Source organism: Vipera ursinii (genome assembly GCF_947247035.1).
Source record: "Vipera ursinii genome assembly, chromosome: 4".
Taxonomy (NCBI): Eukaryota; Metazoa; Chordata; class Lepidosauria; order Squamata; family Viperidae; genus Vipera; species Vipera ursinii.
In genome coordinates this window covers 55,609,476-55,633,387 of record NC_139514.1, presented here as the reverse complement: position 1 = coordinate 55,633,387, position 23,912 = coordinate 55,609,476, and the positions used below count along the sequence as shown (strand labels likewise).

Sequence of the window (23,912 nt, the reverse complement as noted above, 5' to 3'; positions counted from 1 at the left end):
TTTCTCATTTCTCCCTTCCTTTCCTGCTGCAGCTACACTTTGTCCCGTCTCTATCCTGTTTTTGTTTTTGACACCTATGTGGAAGTATCTATTTCTGTGTATGAGAGTTTTATTTAAGTTTGATAGAATGAATGCTAACATATGAAGATGGGGACCCATGAATTTTATAGCTCAAGTACCTTGTTTTACAGATAATTGAACAACTAATGATTAATTAAATTTATATAGTTTTTTTATCTTAAGTATGTCAATTTGGAGCTTGTTTTTAGCATCAAAGTATTTTTTTTTATTTGATCCTGGTTTGCATGCACACTTATTGGAGTTATTTAGGCAACTTTCCAGCATTGGTCTCATCTAGAGTTGGCAATCCTAGATTGACAAGGTGAAGAAGCTGAACGTTACACTAAATTTTTATCTGTGTTTTAATACATTTTTCTTATCCTCCCTTTGGAGGGAAAGAACATCTTAAATTCAGGATTATATTCAAATTGATATCAGACATAAACGCACAAAGTCAATTTCCATTAACATTTTAAATTAAAACATCAAGAGGATACTTTTCACTTTTTAATACTTTAGATACTAAAAATAATATATGTTTTAAAGCATATTTGTCATTATTGTCAGCCTTTACTCCAGAACACAAATTACCTGGTAGGTTCATCAAAAAACATAACCGGTGGGTTGTTCACCAGTTCCAAAGCAATTGCAAGACGTTTTCTCTGACCTCCTGAAAGGCTTCCAGTACGAGTACTGGCACATGATAGCAAACCCAAAGCCGTCAGGATCTCATTCACCTGTAAAGAGGAACAACATAAGGGAAACTTTGGTAATAATTTCTGTAATTGTATTCATATCACAATAATGATCTCTGAAACATATCTGGCTTCTTGAGATTTGCTAAAAAAGAATAGGGAAATGTAAAGGTAAAGGTTCCCCTGCACATGCATGCTAGTCGTTTCCAACTCTAGGGGCCGGTGTTCATCTCTGTTTCAAAGCCGAAGAGCCAGCGCTTGTCCGAGGACGTCTCCGTGGTCATGTGGCTGGCATAACTAGATGCCAAAGGCGCACGGAACGCTGTTACCTTCCCACCGTAGTGGTCCCTACTTTTTTACTTGCATTTTTACGTGCTTTCGAACTGCTAGGTTGGCAGAAGCTGGGACGAGTAACAGGCGCTCACTCTGCTACGTGGCACTCAGGATTCGACCCGCCAAACTGCCGATCTTCTGATCGACAAGCTCAGTGTCCCAACCCACAGGTAAATTTTTAAAAAAATTTCTAATGTGCCAGTTCTGAGGTATTAGGAAGCATATTGTTTAATATTTATTTTAATATAGTTCCAACTCTTTGGAGTTTGCTATTTCTAGTTATTGTTAAGGTTGTAAGGAAACAGGACTAAATAGTCATTTTGGATGAAAACTATGATCCTACTCTAGTGTTATCCATGTATTGTACACTCTGCTAGAGATCCAGTTTATAAGTTAATATGCAAATAGGATATTCTTTGCTTTCAACATTTCATAAATCTGATGAAAAAGAGAGAAAACATTCTATAAAATCTTCTACATATACTACTTTTAGATATAAAAATAATACTTTTAGATATAAAAAATACACTGTGTTTTCTTCTAAAAGAAAGTAAGTACCACATTTTAAAGTCAGAATTAAATAATACACATACCATTTCTCTCCTGCCTTCATCTTTTTCTTGAAGTTTCAGGTGGGCAGACACCTGAAATAGTAGAATATTATACTTATTAATTCAATTTATTTGTGGGAGGGGGTTACTCATGCATTTATCCGGTTCCTATAATACAGTATAGGTCTTTTGCAACTACTGTGGCTGCTCATTTAAAACACATAGCTATTATTGTATAGAAGCCAGGAAACAAATCCGAAGGTTGCAGGCATTCATGAAGAAAAAAACAACACCTTTGACTGAACCATTTCTTCAAGAAACTACTTAGAAACATTTTATCTGAAAATTATACTTTTATTATAATAATTCTGCTTAGAAAAATAATATTTTCCAAAGCTGTGAATGCATTTAGGTATACTATCCCCCAAAATATTTGATTTTATTCTGTTGCAGTTCAAGAGAGCCAGCCACATAGTTCAAGACTTGCAAGTTTTGATATATCAATTCAGCATCTGTAACACAATGCTCAAAAAGACCACATTTTAATTTCAAATTGAATGCTTGCTTAGAAAGGACATACTTGATCAACAATATAGAGTCAAGTAATTGTGATTATTTCTGAGACTCCCAACATGATGGTGACAAAGAATTGGAAATACACATATGAATAGAATATCATTAAAATAGGCTGGCTGAAAAGTCCAATGTCATTTCTTTTTCCCCAACTTTTATTAAATTGATTGTCAAGCAGTATCTATTTTGTAGTTCCTGTAAAATTGAAACGCCACAACAATTTACTGAACAGATTGGCTGGAACATCCCGAGGGTGCTGATGCTAACACTTTACGAACAACAGCCTTGGCTTTGGTTTATTCCACAGTTGAATATTGTGCCAGGGTATGGCTTAACGGTGTCCAATGGCCAATGGTCAATTCCACCAGACAATGTGTATCATCTCTGGCACATTGCATCCCACTCCTGTGCACTGGTTACTAGTATTTAGCAATATCATGCCATCCCACATTAGAAGACAACACACTCTCATTCGGCTATGGTCAAGGATGTTGTGATTGTGGTGCTGATATGCAAGCTATTAAACATATTGTGCAGGTTTTGCCCATGACATTCATCTCTGGTTCCCTAGAAGATCTGCATGAAGCAATGCCAGAGGCAATCTCCTTGATAGCTGAATTGGACATCCAGTTATAAGGCTACTGTCATACCCCCATAGAAGCTTTAATTTTATTATGGGACTGTGTATTTATGTTTATTTCCTCTCTAAGTGGTTTACAGAGTTATCTGGGTCCTCGTTTTACTGACCTTGGAAGGCTGGAAGGTTGAGTCAACCCTGAGCCGGTGAGAATCTAACTGCTGGCAGTCAGCAGAATTAGCCTGCAATACTGCATTCTAACCACTGTGCCACCATGGATGCATTAGATACAATGAGGGCAGAATATTTAAAATACAATGGCTATTTAATAGCCACATGCAATGAAAGCAACACCCTTTCTCTTGTCTTTAAAATATAAACATGATGCATAAACTGATCTTTAGTGCTGTAACTATGGGAGAAATAGCATGCTAGAATACAGTGAAATAGAGTAATACAGATAATGGTAATTTGCCTAGGACATACTGATTTGGGACAGCATATAAAAGCTTTAAAATATGTAAGTCAATAGCAGTATTCCAGCTGCTTCTGTATTTAATCTCTGTGAACGTGCAGATTTTGTGATTTATAATATAGCTTCATATAGCTTTCTTTAAAAATCACCAGTTTCTACCTTACACATTCCTTTCTTCCAACAAAGCTTCTTTCTTTCTTTCTTTCTTTCTTTCTTTCTTTCTTTCTTTCTTTCTTTCTTTCTTTCTTTCTTTTTCTTTCTTTCTTTTTCTTTCTTTTTCTTTCTTTCTTTTTCTTTCTTTTTCTTTCTTTCTTTCTTTCTTTCTTTCTTTCTTTCTTTCTTTCTTTCTTTCTTTCTTTCTTTCTTTCTTTCTTTCTTTCTTTGAAATTTACCCAATTGCAAGACAAAGGATACAATCTGTCCATTAGTTCTTCAGCAAAGCAGATTTAATGGAAGATTTTCCTCCCTGTGAATTGATCTTTTTCATGAATGCACCTTATTTCTTTTCATGTTCTTTGATGCACAATAATTACTGCCTAACCCAGGAAGAAGCTAATTCAGGAAAAACAACAACTGTATGTTATATAGATGTGGTTGCTATTATTAATAACCTTACCATCATAGCTTCCTGGACAGTAAGATGTGGAAGCAGCATGTCATCTTGCATAATGTAACAGGACACTTTGCGGAAAGAACGCAAATCACGATTTTGCCCATTTATGAGAATTTCTCCTTTCATTCCAGTCTCTCTGAAAGCAAGAGAAGAAACAGCCTATTTTTTTTCCCATGCCTCTAGGGCAGATTAAACAGGTAAGCCTGTACATTCAGGTTTTTCACAGTACAGGAGTCAGTTCTTTTCTAGTATATGCAAGTAAGCATGAAGTGTGAAATAATTATTATCAGAGTCTGATAGACTACACAAACAGTTTAAGGGCTATTATAGAAAAACCTCCCATTCACAAATTGTTATTTATTTATCAAGTTTCTCCATATGCAACTATCATATGCAAACTACTGTAACTCTCCTAATAGCACACAGTGTGGGATTTACATCTCTGAAGTTCCTGAAAAACTAATACATTTACTGGTAGGCTGAAAATATCTTCATAATGAAAAGGTAAGTGCATTAAGTCAGAGTTCCCCAACCTTTCCGGCTTTCCAGAATGGTGGGGGGGGGGAAGAGGGGATGGTTCGGCCCGAGCAGCCTGCAAGCACAGCTCCATTTGTGCAAGAGGCATGCACGTGTGCGCACTCCTCACAGTAAATGGAGTGCACATGCACACACTCGCCTGCTGCTCATGCAAGTGGGGATGCACACATGCGCGTTCACCCATTTCCATGGCCCAGTTGCAAACAGCTCACAGCTCACTAGTGGCCCAGGGCCCAGAGGTTGGGGACCCCTGCATTAAGCTACATGGCCAAAAATGGATAATAACTTTTTCTTATAATTGCTAGAATGGCAGTACATGTTGTCAAGGCTGTCCCACTTATCAGAGCTGTGGACAAGATGCCAAACCAAGTGCCCTTGGAAAATAGATGATAGCAGAAGAAATGACCAAACTGCTTATTTAAAGCAGGTGGTGGAGCCAAAATGTAAAGTTGCTGGCGGCTTCTGGGAGGAAGGGCATGAGACCGCCAATCTTTCACCCTGATTCCAGCTATTCCATCTCTTTTTTACAGAAGCCATTGTTAATATTTAAAGTTGACCAAGAGATGCAGCCTATCACATAAACATATATTACCTATATTTTCAAATTTATACATACATACGGTGCATCTTGGCAATACACTTAACATCTTAGACATTGGTCATAAAAAAGGCACGTGGGTGTTTTCCTTACTCTTACTGACCTGTATCCTGCCAGAAGATTCATAAGGGTCGATTTCCCAGCTCCAGAAGGACCCATAATTGCCACCAGTTCACCACTACTAAACTTTCCAGAAATTCCTTTCAACAAAGTCTTGAAACCTGTAAAAAGGGAAGGGGGGTGGGGAGAGAGAGAGAGATAAAATTTAGAAAACATGTTTTTCTAAAATAGGTAAGACCTTGTGACAGCCACTGGCCAGCTTAAAAACCAACAAAACCAACAAACAAATAAAAAACAGAGTAAGAAAGCAAGTAAAATACCACAGTGAAACCCACTAATTACAAAATTGGTGTGGTCAAAAGTTAGTTAGTTTAATAGAAATAAAATCTTAGCCATGTTAAGATAAATAAAATGACATTGATCAGACAGTAGCAACTGTAAATAATATTGGTTATAATTTTTCTTGGCTGATATAGATAAAGATATAGAGGCAGAGGCATATATTTTTATTATCCTTACGCTTGGTTTTAATTTGCTTTTATGATTATTTGCCATCCAGAGCCACTTATCTGAGAGAGGGGCTGTAGAATTTGAATGAATGAATCTGATCCAGATATCCTGGAAATTTGATTACCTGTATGTCATTAACTGCAATCAGTCATCTTTGTAGTGGCTTTGGAAACTCCTTTACCACTGTGACAAAGGTCTTTGTCCATGGTTTTTTTTCCTGATATTTTAAATTTCTGAGACGGATCTAGTGCCTGCTTTCTTTATTTCTTTCAGCAATCAAAATAGTTTGGGAGGTACAAAACATATGCATATACCGTAAATATTCCTACTACCACAAAGATATTAACTTCAACACCAGCAAACTTACTTGGATGATGATTATATAGAAGTTTCCTTGAAAAGTTCAGCAAAAGCCGCATTTTAATTTGGCGAATAGATTCATGTAATGAATGCAATAAGGAATCTAGATCTTGAAAAGGCATAAAGTAATATTTCTTTGTAGTAACCACTGTAATTCATTCAGGACATCTAGGTGTTCCATTTTCCACACATCTACTGCTCTGTTACAACCCATAACTCAAATCTTATATTTTAGTTTTATATCTATGGATCTCTTACAATTCAGGGCTAATTGCACAGGCATCCAAGCAGTGGGGGAAACAAACCCACTGTGACCGATATACTTACATCTGATGTCAGGGCACAAATAAAGGCCAAATTTGTTTTGTGACATCTCTATGTCCAAGCTGTCATTAGTAAGGACTAGAACGCTAATTCAAGAGACCAATCTTTCTCTGTCTTGAAAGCATGCTGGAATGACCCATGTTGAGTTTAAAGTTTATAAAGTGCTGTTTTTCCAAAATAAAAACAGACAAATTGCTACTTTGGAATTTCAGCTTATAGATCAATTTTTGGTGAATTCTTTTTAAAACTGAATTCTCTATTGTAGCAAAATCCATACTTCAAATATAAAAGCAGGAACAAAGAATGATTTCAAGATATCTTCCCAAACCCCCAATACAGTTAGCCCTCAACTTTCAACAGTTAGTTTGGTGACTGATCAAAGTTACAACTGCACTGAAAAAAGTAACTTATGACCGTTTTTCACACTGACAATTGTTGCAGCATCCCCATGATCATTTGGATGCTTGACAACTGACTCAGATGTATGACGGTTGCAGGGTCATGTGGTCACCTTTTGACAAGCAATGTCAATGGGAAGCCAGATTCACTTAACAACCTTGTTACTAATTTAACAACTGTAGTGATTCACTTAACAACTGTGGCAAAAAAATCCTGAAAGTTCACTTAACAAATGTCTTGCTTAAAAACCGAAATTTTGGGCTCAATTGTGGTCATAAGTCGAGGACTACTTGTAAAAGGGAGAAAAAACCTCAACCCACTCTTTGGTGTCACAATGTCATCCAAGGCAACCCTCAGCCATCCAAAGTCTGTTCGCCTTTATTTTGCCCGCTTTGTGAACAGGAGGATTATCTTTGAATCCCATCCAAATTGCATTTTTTTAAAAAATCTGATCTCAGTTCCACAAAATATCCCTAGTGTCTATTGATGATTTGAAGTTTATATGCGTATAGGCAGAACTCAGATATGAATTCTGAGTTAGAATGTTTGGACAAGATTTTATCACTGCAGTACGGATAGCGTGATTTCTTAAGGCTCCTTTTCTCAGCCAGTGACTGGACAAACCTTCAGCAAAATTTATTCTTTGGGTTTCCCTATCTTCATTATTCATTAACACTATAATGGATAAACTGCAAACATTTTACAGCAATCTCATGAGCTCTACTTAATGCCTGACCATCCATGCCTTAAAAAATTCCTAAAACAGAATGGATCTGCTCTGATTTAAGTGGTGATAAAAAGATGAATAAAACATGCCTTTTGCTTCCCTTTCTGTATCTCTCTTTTCTTTTATGATATTTGATACAAAGATTTGGGGGAAAAATGCTTTATCTGCCTGTTTTTTCCCATGTGTTTGCCCTTTTTCATGAAGGCTGTCTTGTTTTTCCATCACTTTTTAATTACAGAGTTAAAACGTACGCTATTCTTTACATGACTAACTACCTGAAGGGGAAGAGGTATTCATTTCAGAATGAAAACAGTTCTCACAGTACTTGTTCAACCCAAGTTATGTTTGGATTGCTCTTGTGGATAGCTTGTGGATACAGGCAGTGGTGGGATTCAAATATGTGAACAACCGGTTCTCTGTGTGGATGCTGCTTCTGGAAGTCCATTCCAGGCCTGGGCAACAAAAAATTAGCTATCGGTTCTGCCGAACTGGTGTGAACTGGCTGAATCCCACCACTGGATACAGGCCAAGAGCCTTTCCCCAAAGGACTGGAGCAACTACAGCCTCCAGGAAGTCCCATGTGACTGCTCCAAGGTTTTCCCAGGCTCTTGTACACACCTACATGCACCATGTCTTGGTTTGGCCTCAGTACAAGTTTTGGCTCTACAAACGCAGCCCGGGAAACCTCCGCACTTTGATTACTTTTATGAAAAGTTTCTTGATGTACTTCCAATATAACTTTCACAATGTAACTGAAATGATTTTAGAAGTCCGTACTTGTCCTTATAAATACATTATTTCATTTGGTAGCATTGCAGAACTGGTCTAACAGTATGAAGCATCTTACACAATGCTGCTGTTAAGCTTCATGCCTTGTAATGTACCATCTAAGTATATTTGCACTTCCATTTTAAAAGGAGAGGGTATAAAAAAAATATCAAATTGTATTTTCTTAATTAGTATTGCAGGCCAGAGGGATTTAAAACCCTATGACATAGGTTATTCCTCTGGAAATGGTTGAAAGGTCTTATGAAAGTCTATCATGCAGTGGCAAGTTGATAGATAATACCAGCACTGCTCTTTCTACTCTTTTTTCAACTAATAAAATACTCAGACACAAATAGCAATAGCACTTAGACTTATATACCACTTCGTGGTGCTTTACAGCACTCTCTAAGCAGTTTACAGAGTTAGTGTATTGTCCCCAACAATCTGGGCCCTCATTTTACTGACCTCAGAAAGTTGGAAGTCTGAGTCAACCTTGAGCTGGTCAGGATCAAACTCCTGGCAGTGGGCAGAGTTAGCCTACAATGCTGCATTCTAAGCACTGCACCACCATGGCTCAGGTGCTGTTATCCTCTGTAGTACTTATTAGTGAACATATATTTCAAATAACCGGACTCTTTGCTATAACAAACTGAATAGTCGTTAGAATGTGTCGACCCTTATATTTTATATTGTCATCACAAGTATATTTGGCAATATCTGATCCTTTCAGATCTTTATTGCTTGCCATGGATTTACCAAGAATCAAAGAGTTTAGAAATGGCTGAGGATTCCACTAAAGAGCTGTTGTCTGAGAAAATAAACTAATTAATACAGGACAAAACTCACATGAGGGCTATATGAAACCTGGGGAAAAAAATACCAAAGCCTTTTCTCTACCATCAGTACCACCGGTAAAACCTTTACCTAATTTGCTGGCTGGGAATTCTGGTAACTGGACTCCAAACAAAGCTAGAAGGCATTAGATTAAAGTAAATTGCAATATCAATATTGTTCTGTATAGTGAACAAATAAGAAAAAAATGCCATTTTGATTATTTACTTGCACAGCTGACAAAGACAAAAAGCTATATATAACATATCTACCATTAATTAAGCACTGTACAAAATACCAGATGCTTCCTGAATATTTCTTACATCTGTGGTTGTCTCTTGTGCTAAGTTGCCAACACAGGTAATAAGTGATATATCACCATGTCTCTGAGAAGAGAAAATACAGTATACAGCCATTTCAAAACAGAAGTTAAATTGCAGTCACTATAAATAAAATTGACGGCAAACCTTGATAAGCGCCATCATTTTGCAACAATGGTTTGTATTGTGTTCAGCCAGTTAGGTATTCAGTGCTAAATGTTAGTCGTGGGTGTCATACAAGACAAATTGGAAGACACAGCAACATCTTCAACACCTGCTAAACTAAGAAATTGGTGGAAACTATATGGCTGAAGGAGGTGGATCCAGTATAGAAAGAAGGAAGGACTTCTTTCATAAGTCTTATACTCATCTAATTAACCAGTTTCAACCTTTGTGAGCCAATTTACAATTTATTAGCTAAACTGACAACTAAAAAATTACTGTCATCCTCTGCAGCATTTATTTGTGAATATATACTGCTCAAAAAATAAAGTGATCACTTAAACAACACAATGTACTGTATTTAATAGTAGGATGTCTTATCTTGTGTTCCCTTTATTTTTTTGAGCAGTATATATTTCAAATTCTCATTTTTCTTCTTGTCAAAATGGCATTTTTAAGCACACATACAGCCAAGGCTATATGTGAATCAGCCTTTGAAGACATGGACACTAAAAATCTCCGGGGGGGGGGGGGGACTTCCAGAAACACATCAAAATTAGTTTAGGTATAAAATAAATTCTTAATTTGTTTAATTTAATTATCTAACCTAGGCTACAACTGCTCTAAGATTGTAGTGATAAGACAGAAAATTAGAGTACGATTGAAAACACTGGTTCTTGAAGTCTTTATTACTATATTTGAGGGAATACCTGCTGCCAGCATCAAGTTCCCTTCATCCAGTGCGCTCGCAGAGGGAGGGTCTTCTCAGGGTGCCGCCACTAAAAGATTGCCGGTGGATAACACCCAGGGAGAGGGCCTTTTCTGTGGGTGCGCCTGCCCTCTGGAACCGGCTGCCCGTGGAGCTCAGGACTGCCCCTGACCTACGCTCATTCCGCCAGGACCGGAAGACTTGGCTTTTTGAGCTCTCTGACCCAGGCTGAGAATTTTAACTGGGGTTTTATTTTCAGGGATAATTTAATCTTTTAATTCTCTTTTAACTTTGTATTTTATATTGATGTGATTTTAAAATGCCCTGTAAACCGCCCTGAGTCCTTCGGGAAAGGGCGGTATATAAATCTAATAAAATCTAAAATCTAATATTCCACATTATGACAAAATGGAATTTTAGCAAGTAAGATAGAAGTTATAGACAGAAAGTTGAAAGAGAACTAGATAATCTGGCTCCACTAGAACTGAGAGAGAAGGAATTTTGTTTAAAGACCTAGAGCAATCCCAGAGGTTTCTGATGAAGATATTAGAAAAAGGATTATTAAAGTCTTGGCAATTATTTGGATTAGGAAGAAGATATAGAAGCAGAAACTGCAAGAAATACCCCAAGGCAAGTTTTTGTGCAGTTCATCAGAAATAAAACAAGGGTTCAAATATTGCAGCAGCATTTTAATACAAGATTGAATATTGATAATACAGATATAACTGTCATTAAAAATTTCCTATCTATCAGAATTTTATGAAAGAGAAAAGAGGGGTTCTTTTTTACTGAATTATTAAAGCAGAAGAAGTTTCCATTTCAATTGAACAAATAGGAAGGAGTTATTTTTACTTTTAAACAGCAGAAGTTTTGATTCAATTCTGTCCAGAAGGTGAGATAATTTCTTGAAAAATTCAAAGAAAATTTATAGAAGAGTCAAATGGAGGTATCAGGTTCAAAAAAATCCAACCAGTGTAAAAGGAAACTGAAAGAAATAATACTGAAATAAGTATTCATGGATAATTTTTTTCTAAATGTTTAGCATGAATATGGATTGCAGATGCTTAATGTGAAATATAAACATAACAAATGCTCCTCAAAAGAGAAAAAAAATCATTATTTGAAAAAAGTAAAACAGCTGTCCTGTTTTTGACTGTCAAACTCATTATCCATTGATTGTTTTTCTCCTTTGCCTTTATTTCCATTTCATTTCATTTGTCACCATCTACTAGAGCAGGGGTGTCAAACTCAATTTCATTGAGGGCCGCATCAGCATTGCGGTTGCCCTCAGGGGGCCAGGTGGGCGTGGCCTGGGTGGGTGTGGCCTACTGGGTGGGCGTGGTTAGAGTGTGTATGGCCTACTGGGTGGACGTGGCCAGCTCTACATCGTTCGCATCAAGGGTGCCTATGGGGGCCTGGGCAGGAGTGGGACAGATCTGAGGGTCTCTGGCAGGAGGAGGGTCTCTGGGCCAGGGCCAAGGCAGTGGGGGCGGTTCCCTCACTGTTTCCAGGATGGCTTCGCGGGCCACATGAAACCACTTCGCGGGCTGCATCCGGCCCCCGGGCCTTGTGTTTGACATGTCTGGATTAGAGGAATGTAATAAGACTGGCTACTACTCAATTGCTAGGCTCTGCTTGTTTTCTCTAGGCTGATTTGAATGCCCCCAAATTCTCCTTGGACATTTCCCAAGTGAAAGAAAATGCGGGATATATTGATATAAAAAGAAACGTGTAGCAAGACATCAGGGCACAATTATGCAATTAGTTTGGTCCCGTATAGAAATTAAACGCGTAGCAGAGTGAGCGCCTGCTACTCGTCCCAGCTTCCGCCAACCTAGCAGTTCGAAAGCACGTAAAAATGCAAGTAGAAAAATAGGGACCACTACGGTGGGAAGGTAACAGCGTTCCGTGCGCCTTTGGCGTCTAGTCATGCCGGCCACATGACCACGGAGACGTCCTTGGACAAGCGCTGGCTCTTCGGCTTTGAAACGGAGATGAGCACCGGCCCCTAGAGTTGTAAACGACTAGCACGCACGTGCGGGGGAACCTTTACCTTTACCTTTAATCCTAACTGAAACTATCACCCTGCTGGGCAACTATATATTACATATTACAAGTAAGCTCACTTCACAGGGGCAGGGTGAAAAAAGTACCGATCCTGATAAACTGTCATGATATATGGAATTGATCCTGAAATACAAGAGCCACAAATTAGGCGCCATTAGGCAGCTGAGCTGGCAGAAGGAATGAGGGAACGGAAAACATCTTAAGAGTCTTTCTTGGTTTCTTAGACTGTAAAGTTGAGTTGGGAGGTGGGGAGAGATGTACGCTACTTTCAGACTTCCAAGATTCTGTAAACAAATATAGAGTTACTTCTCCTGGGTGAGCGACTTGTCCGGACTACTTCATAAGGTTGACACAGATATAGGAGAATTGACAAATAAGAAAATAAAACTATTCAACTGTATACTGCAATGAGAAACAATGGGGCTATATTATCTAAAGATATTTCAGAATGCAGTACTATTAAAACTTTTCTACCTTAAACAGCATAGTAGGTGTCTGGTCATTTCAATACTATTGATGTGAATACTGTTGATATGAATAGCATTATTACAATTCTCTTCTTCTCCAAATGAAATAGTGGAACACTACTCATAACCATTGTCTGTAGAGCAGCTCACATCAAAAATAGGAAAGATAACAGGAGGTAATGGGTACAACATGAATTCAGGAAACCAAGTGCTAATGAAAAAGGCAAAATTGGGAGAGAAAAAATTCTGATGGAAGCTATCCCCACAACAGCCTCTTCTGATACTTCCCAAGCACAGTCAACCCACAATAATTAATTGACCTCAACTTGAAAATAATAATTGTCAAAGCATTTATGCTCTTTGAATATATAATGAAAACATTATGGAAACAAAATCACCAGAAGTCAAGCTTGTCCTTATTTCTTTTTTTAGCTATAAATCATGTTATTGTACTGTTATTATACTGTTATTATATTGATATACTCTTTAATCCATGTATAGAAACTTGAAAATAATCTTCTAAATTGCGTAGAATGTAACGAAAAAGAGCAACTAAGATGATAAAAAACTCGGAGACTAAAAGATATGAAGAATGGTTGCAGGCTAGTCTAGAGAAAAGAAGGACTAGGGGTGACGTGAAAGCAGTATTCCAGTATTTGAGGGGCTGCCACAAGAAGAGGGGGTCAACTTATTTTCCAAAACACCACAGGGCAGGTCAAGAAACTTTGAGTGGAAATTAATCAAGGAGAGAAGCAACCTGGAATGAAGGAGAAACCTAACAGATTGAACAATTAACCGGTGGAATGGCTTGCTTTCAGAGGTTGGGGGGTGTTTCATCACTGGAGGTTGATGAAGAGACTGCACAACCAGTTGTCTCAAATGATATAAGCTCTCCTGCTTGAGCAGGGGGCTGGACTAGACCTCCAAGGTTCCTTCCAGTTCTGTTCTGTTCTGTTCTGTTCTACTCTACTCTACTCTACTCTACTCTACTCTACTCTACTCTACTCTACTCTACTCACATTGTTAGTTCCTAGTCCCATGGACTCTCACAGTATTTAAAAGAGCTTGTTGAGCATCATTCCTGGATCTTGAGCATAAGGTTTTGTTCAGAGTCACTCACACTCTCATGACCTCTTATATGGATTACTGCAATGTGCTATAGAGGGGGCTGCCCTTGAAGAGCATTTGGAAGCTTCAACTGCTGCAGAATGCAGCTGCCTGGATAGTTGAAGATGTCAGATATTCAACACATATAATACCACTGCTCTGTGGCCTACGTTTGATTGCCAGTGTGTTTCCAGGTGCAATTCAAGGCGCTGGTTATCATCTTTAAAGCTCTTCATGTCTTGGAGCCAGGTTCCCTTAAAGGCCATTTTCTTCCAGTTATTTCTACCCGTACAACTCAGGCAGGCAGGCTGGCATTTGTGGGTCCCTTCAGCCAAGGAATGTCAGCTGGCAGGAATCAGGAGACATACTTTCTCTGCTGTCGCCCTGTCCTCTGGAATATTCTCCCTTCAGATATCAGATATCAGATGACCCTGAAACTGTTGGCACTTCTCAGGACTTTGAATCTTGGTTCTGGTGCTTAGGCCTAGAGCTCCACCTGTGTTAAGAGCTCCATTTCCTGGCTGTGTTAACAACCATATTATCATTTTTACTTAGTGCCATAGATATTTATTTTGTACTGTTTTGTTTTTATGTTTGAAAAAGAGTCACTTGTTGAGATGGGCAGCGATAAAAATCAAATAAATAAATAAATAAATATCTCTTGCCCTCATGTGAAGTCTTTATTTTAATATGCCCTACTGATATACTTGTCAAATAGCAAGGCATAAAATGTAGTCATAGGAGTTATATTATAATGAATTGGTCCAGGTTTTTTTAAAATTGTGCTCCATGGAAATAACTCTTGGGTCTATGAGAATAAAGGTAATCATGGAACTTTTTTACTCCTGCCACAATAGCTAATGCTTCTCTATCAATTTGTGCATAATTCCGTTCAGCTTTAGTAAGCGTCCTGGAATAGTATGCAATTGGCTTTTGAATGCCCTGACTATCCATGTGGCTGATAACAGCCCCCACAGCATAAGGTGAAGCATCACAAGCTAAATAGATCGGTTTGTTCTCAATAAAATGAGTAACTGTGGATTGGTTTGATAGAATATCTTTTAAGGTTTGAAAACTGACTCTATGTTTTTCTTGCCACTGCCATGGGGTTTTTCTATCTAATAGTCTGTGTAATGGTTCCGCGATGGCAGCTTTATGTGGCAAGAATGTATGATAGAAATTGACTAATCCTAAAAAGGCTTGTAATTCAGCCTTGTTTTTTGGTTCTGGTGCCAATTTAATTGCCTTAATTTTATCAGCTGTAGGGTGAATTCCATTTTTATCTACCGTATATACTTGAGTATAAGCCGACTCGAGCATAAGCTGAGACCCCTAATTTTACCCCAAAAAACTGGAAAAAGTTATTGACTCGAGTATAAGCCGGAGTATAAGTATAAGCTTGGCCCCTTCTTAGCAACATATCTATATTCTGTGCCACGACGAGCTGCTCGTTGACTCCGCCGGCGGCTGTTTCTTGCCGCCTCTCAGCTGATGGAGCTGCGCAACCACCGGCAGCCGTCTCCAGCCTTCTCCCAGCCATCCCTGCCGGCACATGTGCTCTGTGGCCGTTCATGGCCCCCCCGTTCACCCCCGACCGTGGGTGCAGCCGCGGGTCCGGCGTTCGCCCGCCGACCAGCTGATGGGCGCGGGCGTGGCTGGGCTGTCCCCAGAGCCAGGCGGGTTCCACCGGCGTTGGCCCGCCGAACAGCTGATGGGCGCAGGCGTGGCCGGGCTGTCTCCGGAGCCGGGCGGGTTCCACCGGCTGGGCTCCCCACGGCTGCCTCAGCAGTTGGCGCGGCCGCGGGTCCGGCGTTTGCCCGCCAAACAGCTGATGGGCGCGGGCGTGGCCGGGCTGTCTCGGGAGCCGGGCGGGTTCCACCGGCGTTCAGCGTTCGCCCGCCGAACAGCTGATGGGCGCGGGCGTGGCCGGGCTGTCCCCAGAGCCGGGCGGGATCCACCGGCATTGGGTGTTCGCCCGCCGAACAGCTGACGGGCGCGGGCGTGGCCGGGCTGGCCCCAGAGCCGGGCAGGATCCACCGGCATTGGGTGTTTGCCCGCCGAACAGCTGACGGGCGCGGGTGTGGCCGGGCTGTCCCCAGAGCCGGGTGGGATCCACCGGCATTGGGTGTTCGCCCGCCGAACAGCTGATGGGCGCGGGCGTGGCCGCGCTGTCTCCTGAGCCGGGCGGGTTCCACCAGCATTGTTCGCCTGCCGAACAGCTGACGGGCGCGGGCGTGGCCGGGCTGTCCCCAGAGCCGGGCGGGATCCACCGGCTGGGCTTCCCACGGCTGCCTCAGCAGTTGGTGCGGCCGCCGGCGTTTGCCCGCCAAACAGCTGATGGGCGCGGGCGTGGCCGGGCTGTCTCCGGAGCCGGGCGGGATCCACCGGCATTGGGTGTTTGCCCGCCAAACAGCTGACGGGCGCGGGCGTGGCCGGGCTGTCCCCAGAGCCGGGCGGGATCCACTGGCATTGGGTGTTCGCCCGCCGAACAGCTGATGGGCGCGGGCGTGGCCAGGCTGTCCCCAGAGCCGGGCGGGATCCACCGGTGTTCGGTGTTCGCCCACCGAACAGCTGATGGGCGCGGGCATGGCCGGGCTGTCCCCAGAGCCGGGCGCCTTCCACCGGCGTTCGGTGTTCGCCCGCCGAACAGCTGATGGGCGCGGGCATGGCCGGGCTGTCCCCAGAGGTAAACTTCGTGACCCACCCAGCCCAGGCATAAAACAGAAATGAAAAGTCTTAAAAAAGTTTTTTATTGAAAAGTTTGAAAAGTTTTAAAATACAGTTTTCCTTTAAAAAACCCCCCTTCCCCCTCCCTACTACCCCCCTACCTCCCCCCAACCTCCCTCCCTCCCCCTCTCCCTCCACCCCCCCTCCCCCCCGACTTCCCAGAGCTAAATACAAGGTATATATATATAAAAAGGCAATCATAAACAACCATATACTAACAACTATAAATTCTAAAATCCATCACTCTCTAGCTTATATAGGATAAGACACACCTTAACAATATTAAATATATATAAAAAACTAGAATAAAAAAAGAAAAAAAACGAAAGAAGACTTATTCGAATGCTACATAAAACTTCTTAACCCTATACTTGTTCTGGATAAACTCAATCCATTTTCTCCATTCCATAATATAACATTCTTGCGAATGATCTTTCAAATAGGCCGAAATCTTAAAAAAGTTTTGCGCGGTTAAATAAACAGCATTTGCATATTGTTTCTCCACGGAGCACCGACAAAATTCCCTCGAATTAAGGAACGTGGGGAGCTAAAGAATCGGGCTATAGGGAATGTCTGGCATGACGGGCAACCCTGGGAAACACGAGGACTGTAGTGCAGTGGCGTAGCGTGGGGGGTGCAGGGGGGGGCCCGGCCGCACCGGGCGCAACATCTGGGGGGGGCGCGACCGGCGGGCTAGGGCAAGGCTGCTCGCGAGCGAGGGGTATCTGTGCCTGCGCCGACACAGAAACGCTTCTCTCTCCGGGTGGGGGAAGGCTCAGCGGCTCCCTGGGTCTATATACGCCTCTGTATGCGCACGCCGCCTCGCGCTCCCGCAAACGAGAAAGAAAGAACGGCAGCGTCTGCGAGCCTTGCCAGCGGCGGCGTTCCTCGGTGTGGGCGTGCCTGCGTCTTTGGGTGTGAGGCTTTCGGAGAGGCTGCCTTTGGCTCCTGGTACTTGCAGCCGGTATAAAAGAACAAGTCTGTGAAAGCGGGCGAGAATTCATTTCTTTTAAACCGGCTGCAAGTACCAGGAACCAAAGGCAGCCTCTCCGAAAGCCTCACACCCAAAGACGCAGGCACGCCCACACCGAGGAACGCCGCCGCTGGCGAGGCTCGCAGACGCTGCCGTTCTTTCTTTCTCGTTTGCGGGAGCGCGAGGCGGCGTGCGCATACAGAGGCGTATATAGACCCAGGGAGCCGCCGAGCCTTCCCCCACGCGGAGAGAGAAGTGTTTCTGTGTCGGCGCAGGCACAGATACCCCTCGCTCGCGAGCAGCCTTGCCCTAGCCCGCCGGTCACGCCCCCCCCAGATGTTGCGAGCCTCGCCAGCGGCGGCGATCCTCGGTGTGGGCGTGCCTGCATCTTTCGGTGTGAGGCTTTCGGAGAGGCTGCCTTTGGCTCCTGGTACTTGCAGCCGGTGTAAAAGAACAAGTCTGTGAAAGCGGGTGAGAATTCATTTCTTTTAAACCGGCTGCAAGTACCAGGAGCCAAAGGCAGCCTCTCCGAAAGCCTCACACCCAAAGATGCAGGCACGCCCACACCGAGGAATGCCCCCGCTGCCGTTCTTTCTTTCTCGTTCGCGGGAGCGCGAGGCGGCGTGCGCATACAGAGGCGTATATAGACCCAGGGAGCCGCCGAGCCTTCCCCCACCCGGAGAGAGAAGTGTTTCTGTGTTGGCGCAGGCACAGATACCCCTCGCTCGCGAGCAGCCTTGCCCTAGCCCGCCGGTCGCGCCCCCCCCAGATGTTGCGCCCAGTGCGGCCGGCCCCCCCTGCACCCTCCACGCTACGCCACTGCACTACAGTCCTCATGTTTCCCAGGGTTGCCCATCATGCCAGACATTCCCTATAGCCCGATTCTTTAGCTCCCCACGTTCCTTAATTCGAGCGAATTTTGTCGGTGCTCCGTGGAGAAACAATATGCAAATGCTGTTTATTTAACCGGGCAAAACTTTTTTAAGACTTTTCATTTCTGTTTTATGCATGGGCTGGGTGGGTCACGAAGTTTACCTCTGGGGACAGCCCGGCCACGCCCGCGCCCATCAGCTGTTCGGCGGGCGAACGCCGAACGCCGGTGGAAGGTGCCCGGCTCTGGGGACAGCCCGGCCACGCCCGCGCCCATCAGCTGTTCGGCGGGCGAACGCCCAACGCCGGTGGATCCCGCCCGGCTCTGGGGACAGCCAGGCCACGCCCGTGCCCGTCAGCTGTTCGGCGGGCGAACGCCGGTGGAACCTGCCCGGCTCTGGAGACAGCCCGGCCACGCCCGCGCCCATCAGCTGTTCGGCGGGTGAACGCCGAACGCCGGTCGATCCCGCCCAGCTCTGGGGACAGCTCAGCCATGCCCGCGCCCATCAGCTGTTCGGCGGGCGAACGCCGGACCCGCGGCCGCACCAACTGCTGAGGCAGCCGTGGGGAGCCCAGCTGGTGGAACCCGCCCGGCTCCGGAGACAGCCTGGCCACGCCCGCGCCCATCAGCTGTTTAGCAGGCGAACGCCCAACGCCGGTGGATCCCGCCCGGCTCTGGGGACAGCTCGGCCACGCCCGCGCCCGTCAGCTGTTCGGCGGGCGAACAACGCCGGTGGAACCCGCCCGGCTCTGGGGACAGCCCGGCCACGCCCGCGCCCATCAGCTGTTCGGCGGGCGAACACCGAACGCCGGTGGATCCCGCCCGGCTCTGGGGACAGCCCGGCCACGCCCGCGCCCATCAGCTGTTCAGCAGGCGAACGCCGGACCCGCGGCCGCGCCAACTGCTGAGGCAGCCGTGGGGAGCCCAGCCGGTGGAACCCGCCCGGCTCCGGAGACAGCCCGGCCACGCCCGCGCCCATCAGCTGTTTGGCGGGCGAACGCCGAACGCCGGTCGATCCCGCCCAGCTCTGGGGACAGCTCAGCCATGCCCGCGCCCATCAGCTGTTCAGCGGGCGAACGCTGGACCCGCGGCCGCACCAACTGCTGAGGCAGCCGTGGGGAGCCCAGCTGGTGGAACCCGCCCGGCTCTGGAGACAGCCTGGCCACGCCCGCGCCCATCAGCTGTTTAGCGGGCGAACGCCCAACGCCGGTGGATCCCGCCCGGCTCTGGGGACAGCCCGGCCACGCCCGCGCCCGTCAGCTGTTTGGCGGGCGAACAACGCCGGTGGAACCCGCCCGGCTCTGGGGACAGCCCGGCCACGCCCGCGCCCATCAGCTGTTCGGCGGGCGAACACCGAACGCCGGTGGATCCCGCCCGGCTCTGGGGACAGCCCGGCCACGCCCGCGCCCATCAGCTGTTCGGCGGGCGAACGCCGGACCCGCGGCCGCGCCAACTGCTGAGGCAGCCATGGGGAGCCCAGCCGGTGGAACCCGCCCGGCTCCGGAGACAGCCCGGCCACGCCCGCGCCCATCAGCTGTTTGGCGGGCGAACGCCCAACGCCGGTGGATCCCGCCCAGCTCCGGAGACAGCCCGGCCACGCCCGCGCCCATCAGCTGTTTGGCGGGCAAACGCCGGACCCGCGGCCGCGCCAACTGCTGAGGCAGCCGTGGGAAGCCCAGCCGGTGGAACCCGCCCGGCTCCGGAGACAGCCCGGCCACGCCCGCGCCCATCAGCTGTTTGGCGGGCGAATGCCGAACGCCGGTGGAAGGCGCCGGGCTCTGGAGACAGCCCGGCCACGCCCACGCCCATCAGCTGTTCGGCGGGCAAACGCCGGACCCGCGGCCCGTGCGGAGCCCAGCCCTCCCTTCTCTCAGCAGCCTGTTCCGAATGAAGGGACAGTTCTTTTTTTTGTTGACTGGAGTATAAGCCGAAGTGGAGTTTTCAGCCCAAAAAAGTGGGCTGAAAAATTCGGCTTATACTCAAGTATATATGGTATTCTAAATCCTGAGAATTCTGTGGATTTAACTCCTATACAGCATTTTTCTCTTTTTAATTTAAGTCCAGCCTCCCTAAATCTTCCCAATACCTGTTCCAGACGCTCAGCTAAAATTTCTTCATTTCTTCCAGCTATAAGAACATCATCAAAGTATGCCCTTTAAGGTCCTCTCCATCACCTCCTGGAAGATGCCTGGAGCTGCTGCAATACCGAATTGCAGTCTGTGGACTCGGAACGCCCCCTTGTGGGTAACAATAGTTTGAGCTTCAGCAGCTTCCCTGGAAACAGTAAGTTGCAAATACGCCTGCACCAAGTCTAACTTGGGAAATATGGCGCCGTCCTGTATCGTGGCGAGGACCTGCTTCACCGTCGGGACCGGGTAAGCATGCTTTTTCATTCCTAGGTTCAGGGTGGCTTTGTAATCAGCGCAAATCCTCACATCCCCATTAGGTTTAAGGGGTGTGACGATTGGCGTCTCCCACAAGCCACCCTCGACCGGTTCTAGAACGCCTTGGCCTACAAGCTTATCGAGCTCGGCCTCGATTTTTTGCTTAAGGGCGAAAGGCACCCGTCGGGCCTTAAGCCTGATGGGTTTAACTGCTGGGTCTAAATTAAAATTAATTGGGGGCCCTTTATATTTACCCAAAGACCCATCAAATACGTCTGCGAATTCATCGCAGACAGATTTGAGGGTCTTATTATTATTAACGGTGTTTATTCCCCCGACCCAAATTCCCAGGGCAGAAAACCAGTTAAGGCCTATTAAACTAGTTCTATGGCCTTCTGTGACTATTAAGTCTAAGAATCCATTAAACCCCTTATATTTAACTTTAAGGGTAACTTTTCCCTTAATTTTTATTGGGTTTTTTTTGGAAATCTGCCAATTGAATTTTGGTTGAACTAAGTGGAACTTTGCGACCACTTTTAAGTTCAATCTGTTTAAGGGTCTCGCTAGAAATTATGGACACTGAGGCCCCAGAATCAATTTCCATTTTGCAAGGAATTCCTTGCAACTGGACTAAGATTTTTAATTTTGGTCCCAAAATATGGTTTATTTTTCGCTTCCCTATGTGATTGACTCGCGCCACCTCCCCGCGGTTGGAGTATTGTGTCCAAGGTCTAGGGGACTCCTTGCCACTATAGTAAGGGGTTACCTTACCTTCGGCCCAAATGTCGATTTCGTGTAGACGATTGTCGCGTGCACGACCCCTGCAAATGGCTTGAATGTGGCCGGTCTTTCCGCACAATCTGCATCTAGCAGAGCGGAATCTGCATGTTGCTCGGGGATGGTTGCCCCCGCAGCTTCCACATCTGTTGTCGCTGTCGCGCGGTCTTGCTGGAATATCTCTCGGTTGTCGTTGTGGTGTTGTTGTTTGGAATCGGTGACTCGGTTCTGGTCCTTCGCTGCGGGATGGTTTTGCCGCCATTTTTCCAAACCTTCTGGTGACTTCGGCTATGTCGGCTTCCCATTGTTGGTCCACCTCCCCACTGTCCACAAGGCTTTCTTGGTTTATTTCTGAAGAAGCAGCCATGCTATTGCGGGGGGGGGTCGCGATACCCAGTGGATTCGTACGTCAAAAGTTCGTCGAGGACTTCTTGCAAGTCGCCGGTGGGCTTAGCGATAATTCTATTTTGTAACTGCTCGTCTCGCAAGCCCAGCACCACTCTATCACGGATCCTTATTTCTAAATTGTCATATTTACAACGTAACGCTGCTTCTCTAACTGCAGCAACAAATTTGGTTATTGACTCGCCCGGTCTCTGATTTCGTTTTTCGAAAATGTGCCGCCAAAAGAGTTCTGATCTTTTCGGCATAAAATGTACCTTTAATTTGGCCAGTAAATCAGCATACGAAACGCTTGATACCGGCAATGGTTGACAAAGTCCCACGGCAACCCAGTACACAGGTGTGCCACAAATAGTTAGTAAGGCAGCCGCCTTTTTTCGGTCGTCGGTTATGCCGTTCATGAGCAAAAACCCTTCGACCTGTCCCACATATTCTTCCCAGTCCTCTGGGTAGTTTGGATCAAATTCTTTTAAAGAACCAATTTGCGCCATTCGGAGGTTTGTTGATTCCGCCGCGGCCGCTTGCGGTTGACTGTGAATTTTTTTAAATTTACCGCCTTACGCGCAGCTGTTTGTCGCCGATCCTTCACTAGTCCACCGTCTATCCCACCCTCGTCGCCAGTTGTTTGGTCCAGACAGACGAATGACTCAGTGAGGTTTAACAGCAATAAGGTTTATTAATACACATATGTCAACTGACAACTGTCAAAATAACTCCGGCTTATATACTCGAGCTGTTTGAACTGTATCCAATCCCAAGCCCAGGTTTTCCCGCCTTTACAACATTAGCCAATAATTGCACCCGAATCTCCCGCTTCAAAGGAACCTTCTTTGCAACAAAGCTACTGACATAACAAAATCTATTCAATTCCATGAGAAGCTAAGGATGGAAAAAAAATTCTCTCAAACACAGCCAATTTTCTATCCCTGAAGCTTAATCTCTTGATCAGGGATTCTGGAAAACATTGTTGTTGCTATTTTTAACTTACAGATTCTATGGCCTGAAAAAGTTTGAAAATACATCTAACTGAATATAGCATAATTTTGTTTGTTTGTTTCCTATCTTTATTATTTTTAAGAACAACTCAAGGTGGCAAACATATCCAAAATAACAACTATTGGCAGCAGCAATTGTCAACAGTTTCGTTCATAATCCTTTTCAGACCCATTTTGTCCATGACCATCTCTCCCTAACCTGCCCTTCAGGTATTCTAATGGTGTGGATACACAGAGTATCAGAACAGATTGTCAAGCACCATGTCTATAGCATGTAGGACAAACACTGCCATTTCCAGAAGTTAGTTTGAATTCAAAGGAACAATCAGGTCAATCTTATTTTTTTCACATCAGATAAATAATCAGGTAACATAGGAGGCCGAGAAAATGTAGTGGCTGTAATGTTTCTTGATGTCAAGAAAGCATCTGTCAAAGTCTCTAGTGCTAGCCTACTTGAAAAGTTGGATAAAGTAAAATCCGGTAGACTTGCAGATGGTTGAACATGTCAGAACCTGCTTCTCAATAGCAGACACTAGGATTATGTGAGAAAGATTAAGGCAAATGCAGAGAGGTACTGTATATAAGCACTGTTGCAGCTCAGAACAGGGGGAGTCTTTTAAATAGGTCAATAAATGATGATAATCCTGCAGATACCAGATTGCATGCAAGTGTTTCAGTGATATATATTGCATGAGGCAATCTTCATGCCATCCGCTTGAAGGAAAAAGAATTATACTTTGCTCAGAAACCACTATCTGCCCATCTGCCTTTTTTCAGATAAAGGGAGAAACCATAAGAGAATGCTTGCATGATTCATTATTTTAATATTTTGACTGATTGACAATTTATACAGACATTATGGATTTTTTTTTTCTAAATTCCATTGAGTAGAATCTAGAAGGATGGGTTGTTTTTTCAGAGTATGATGTACAGTATCTACTTATGGATTGCCAAATACCT

General features: G+C 44.7%; 1 protein-coding gene across 2 annotated transcripts in view; it reads right to left on the bottom strand.

Moving 5' to 3' along the window:
* ABCG1 (ATP binding cassette subfamily G member 1) overlaps nucleotides 1–23,912 on the bottom strand; it is a 62,297-nt gene that overhangs the window by 18,519 nt on the left and 19,866 nt on the right. For both annotated transcript variants that reach the window (XM_083362371.1, XM_083362372.1), the window contains exons 3-6: nucleotides 5,116–5,233; nucleotides 3,881–4,013; nucleotides 1,682–1,732; nucleotides 652–797 (exon numbers count right to left, since the gene is read on the bottom strand). In XM_083362371.1, coding sequence (XP_083218497.1) covers nucleotides 652–797; nucleotides 1,682–1,732; nucleotides 3,881–4,013; nucleotides 5,116–5,233 — 448 coding nt within the window. The remainder of the gene's footprint in view (nucleotides 1–651; nucleotides 798–1,681; nucleotides 1,733–3,880; nucleotides 4,014–5,115; nucleotides 5,234–23,912) is intronic.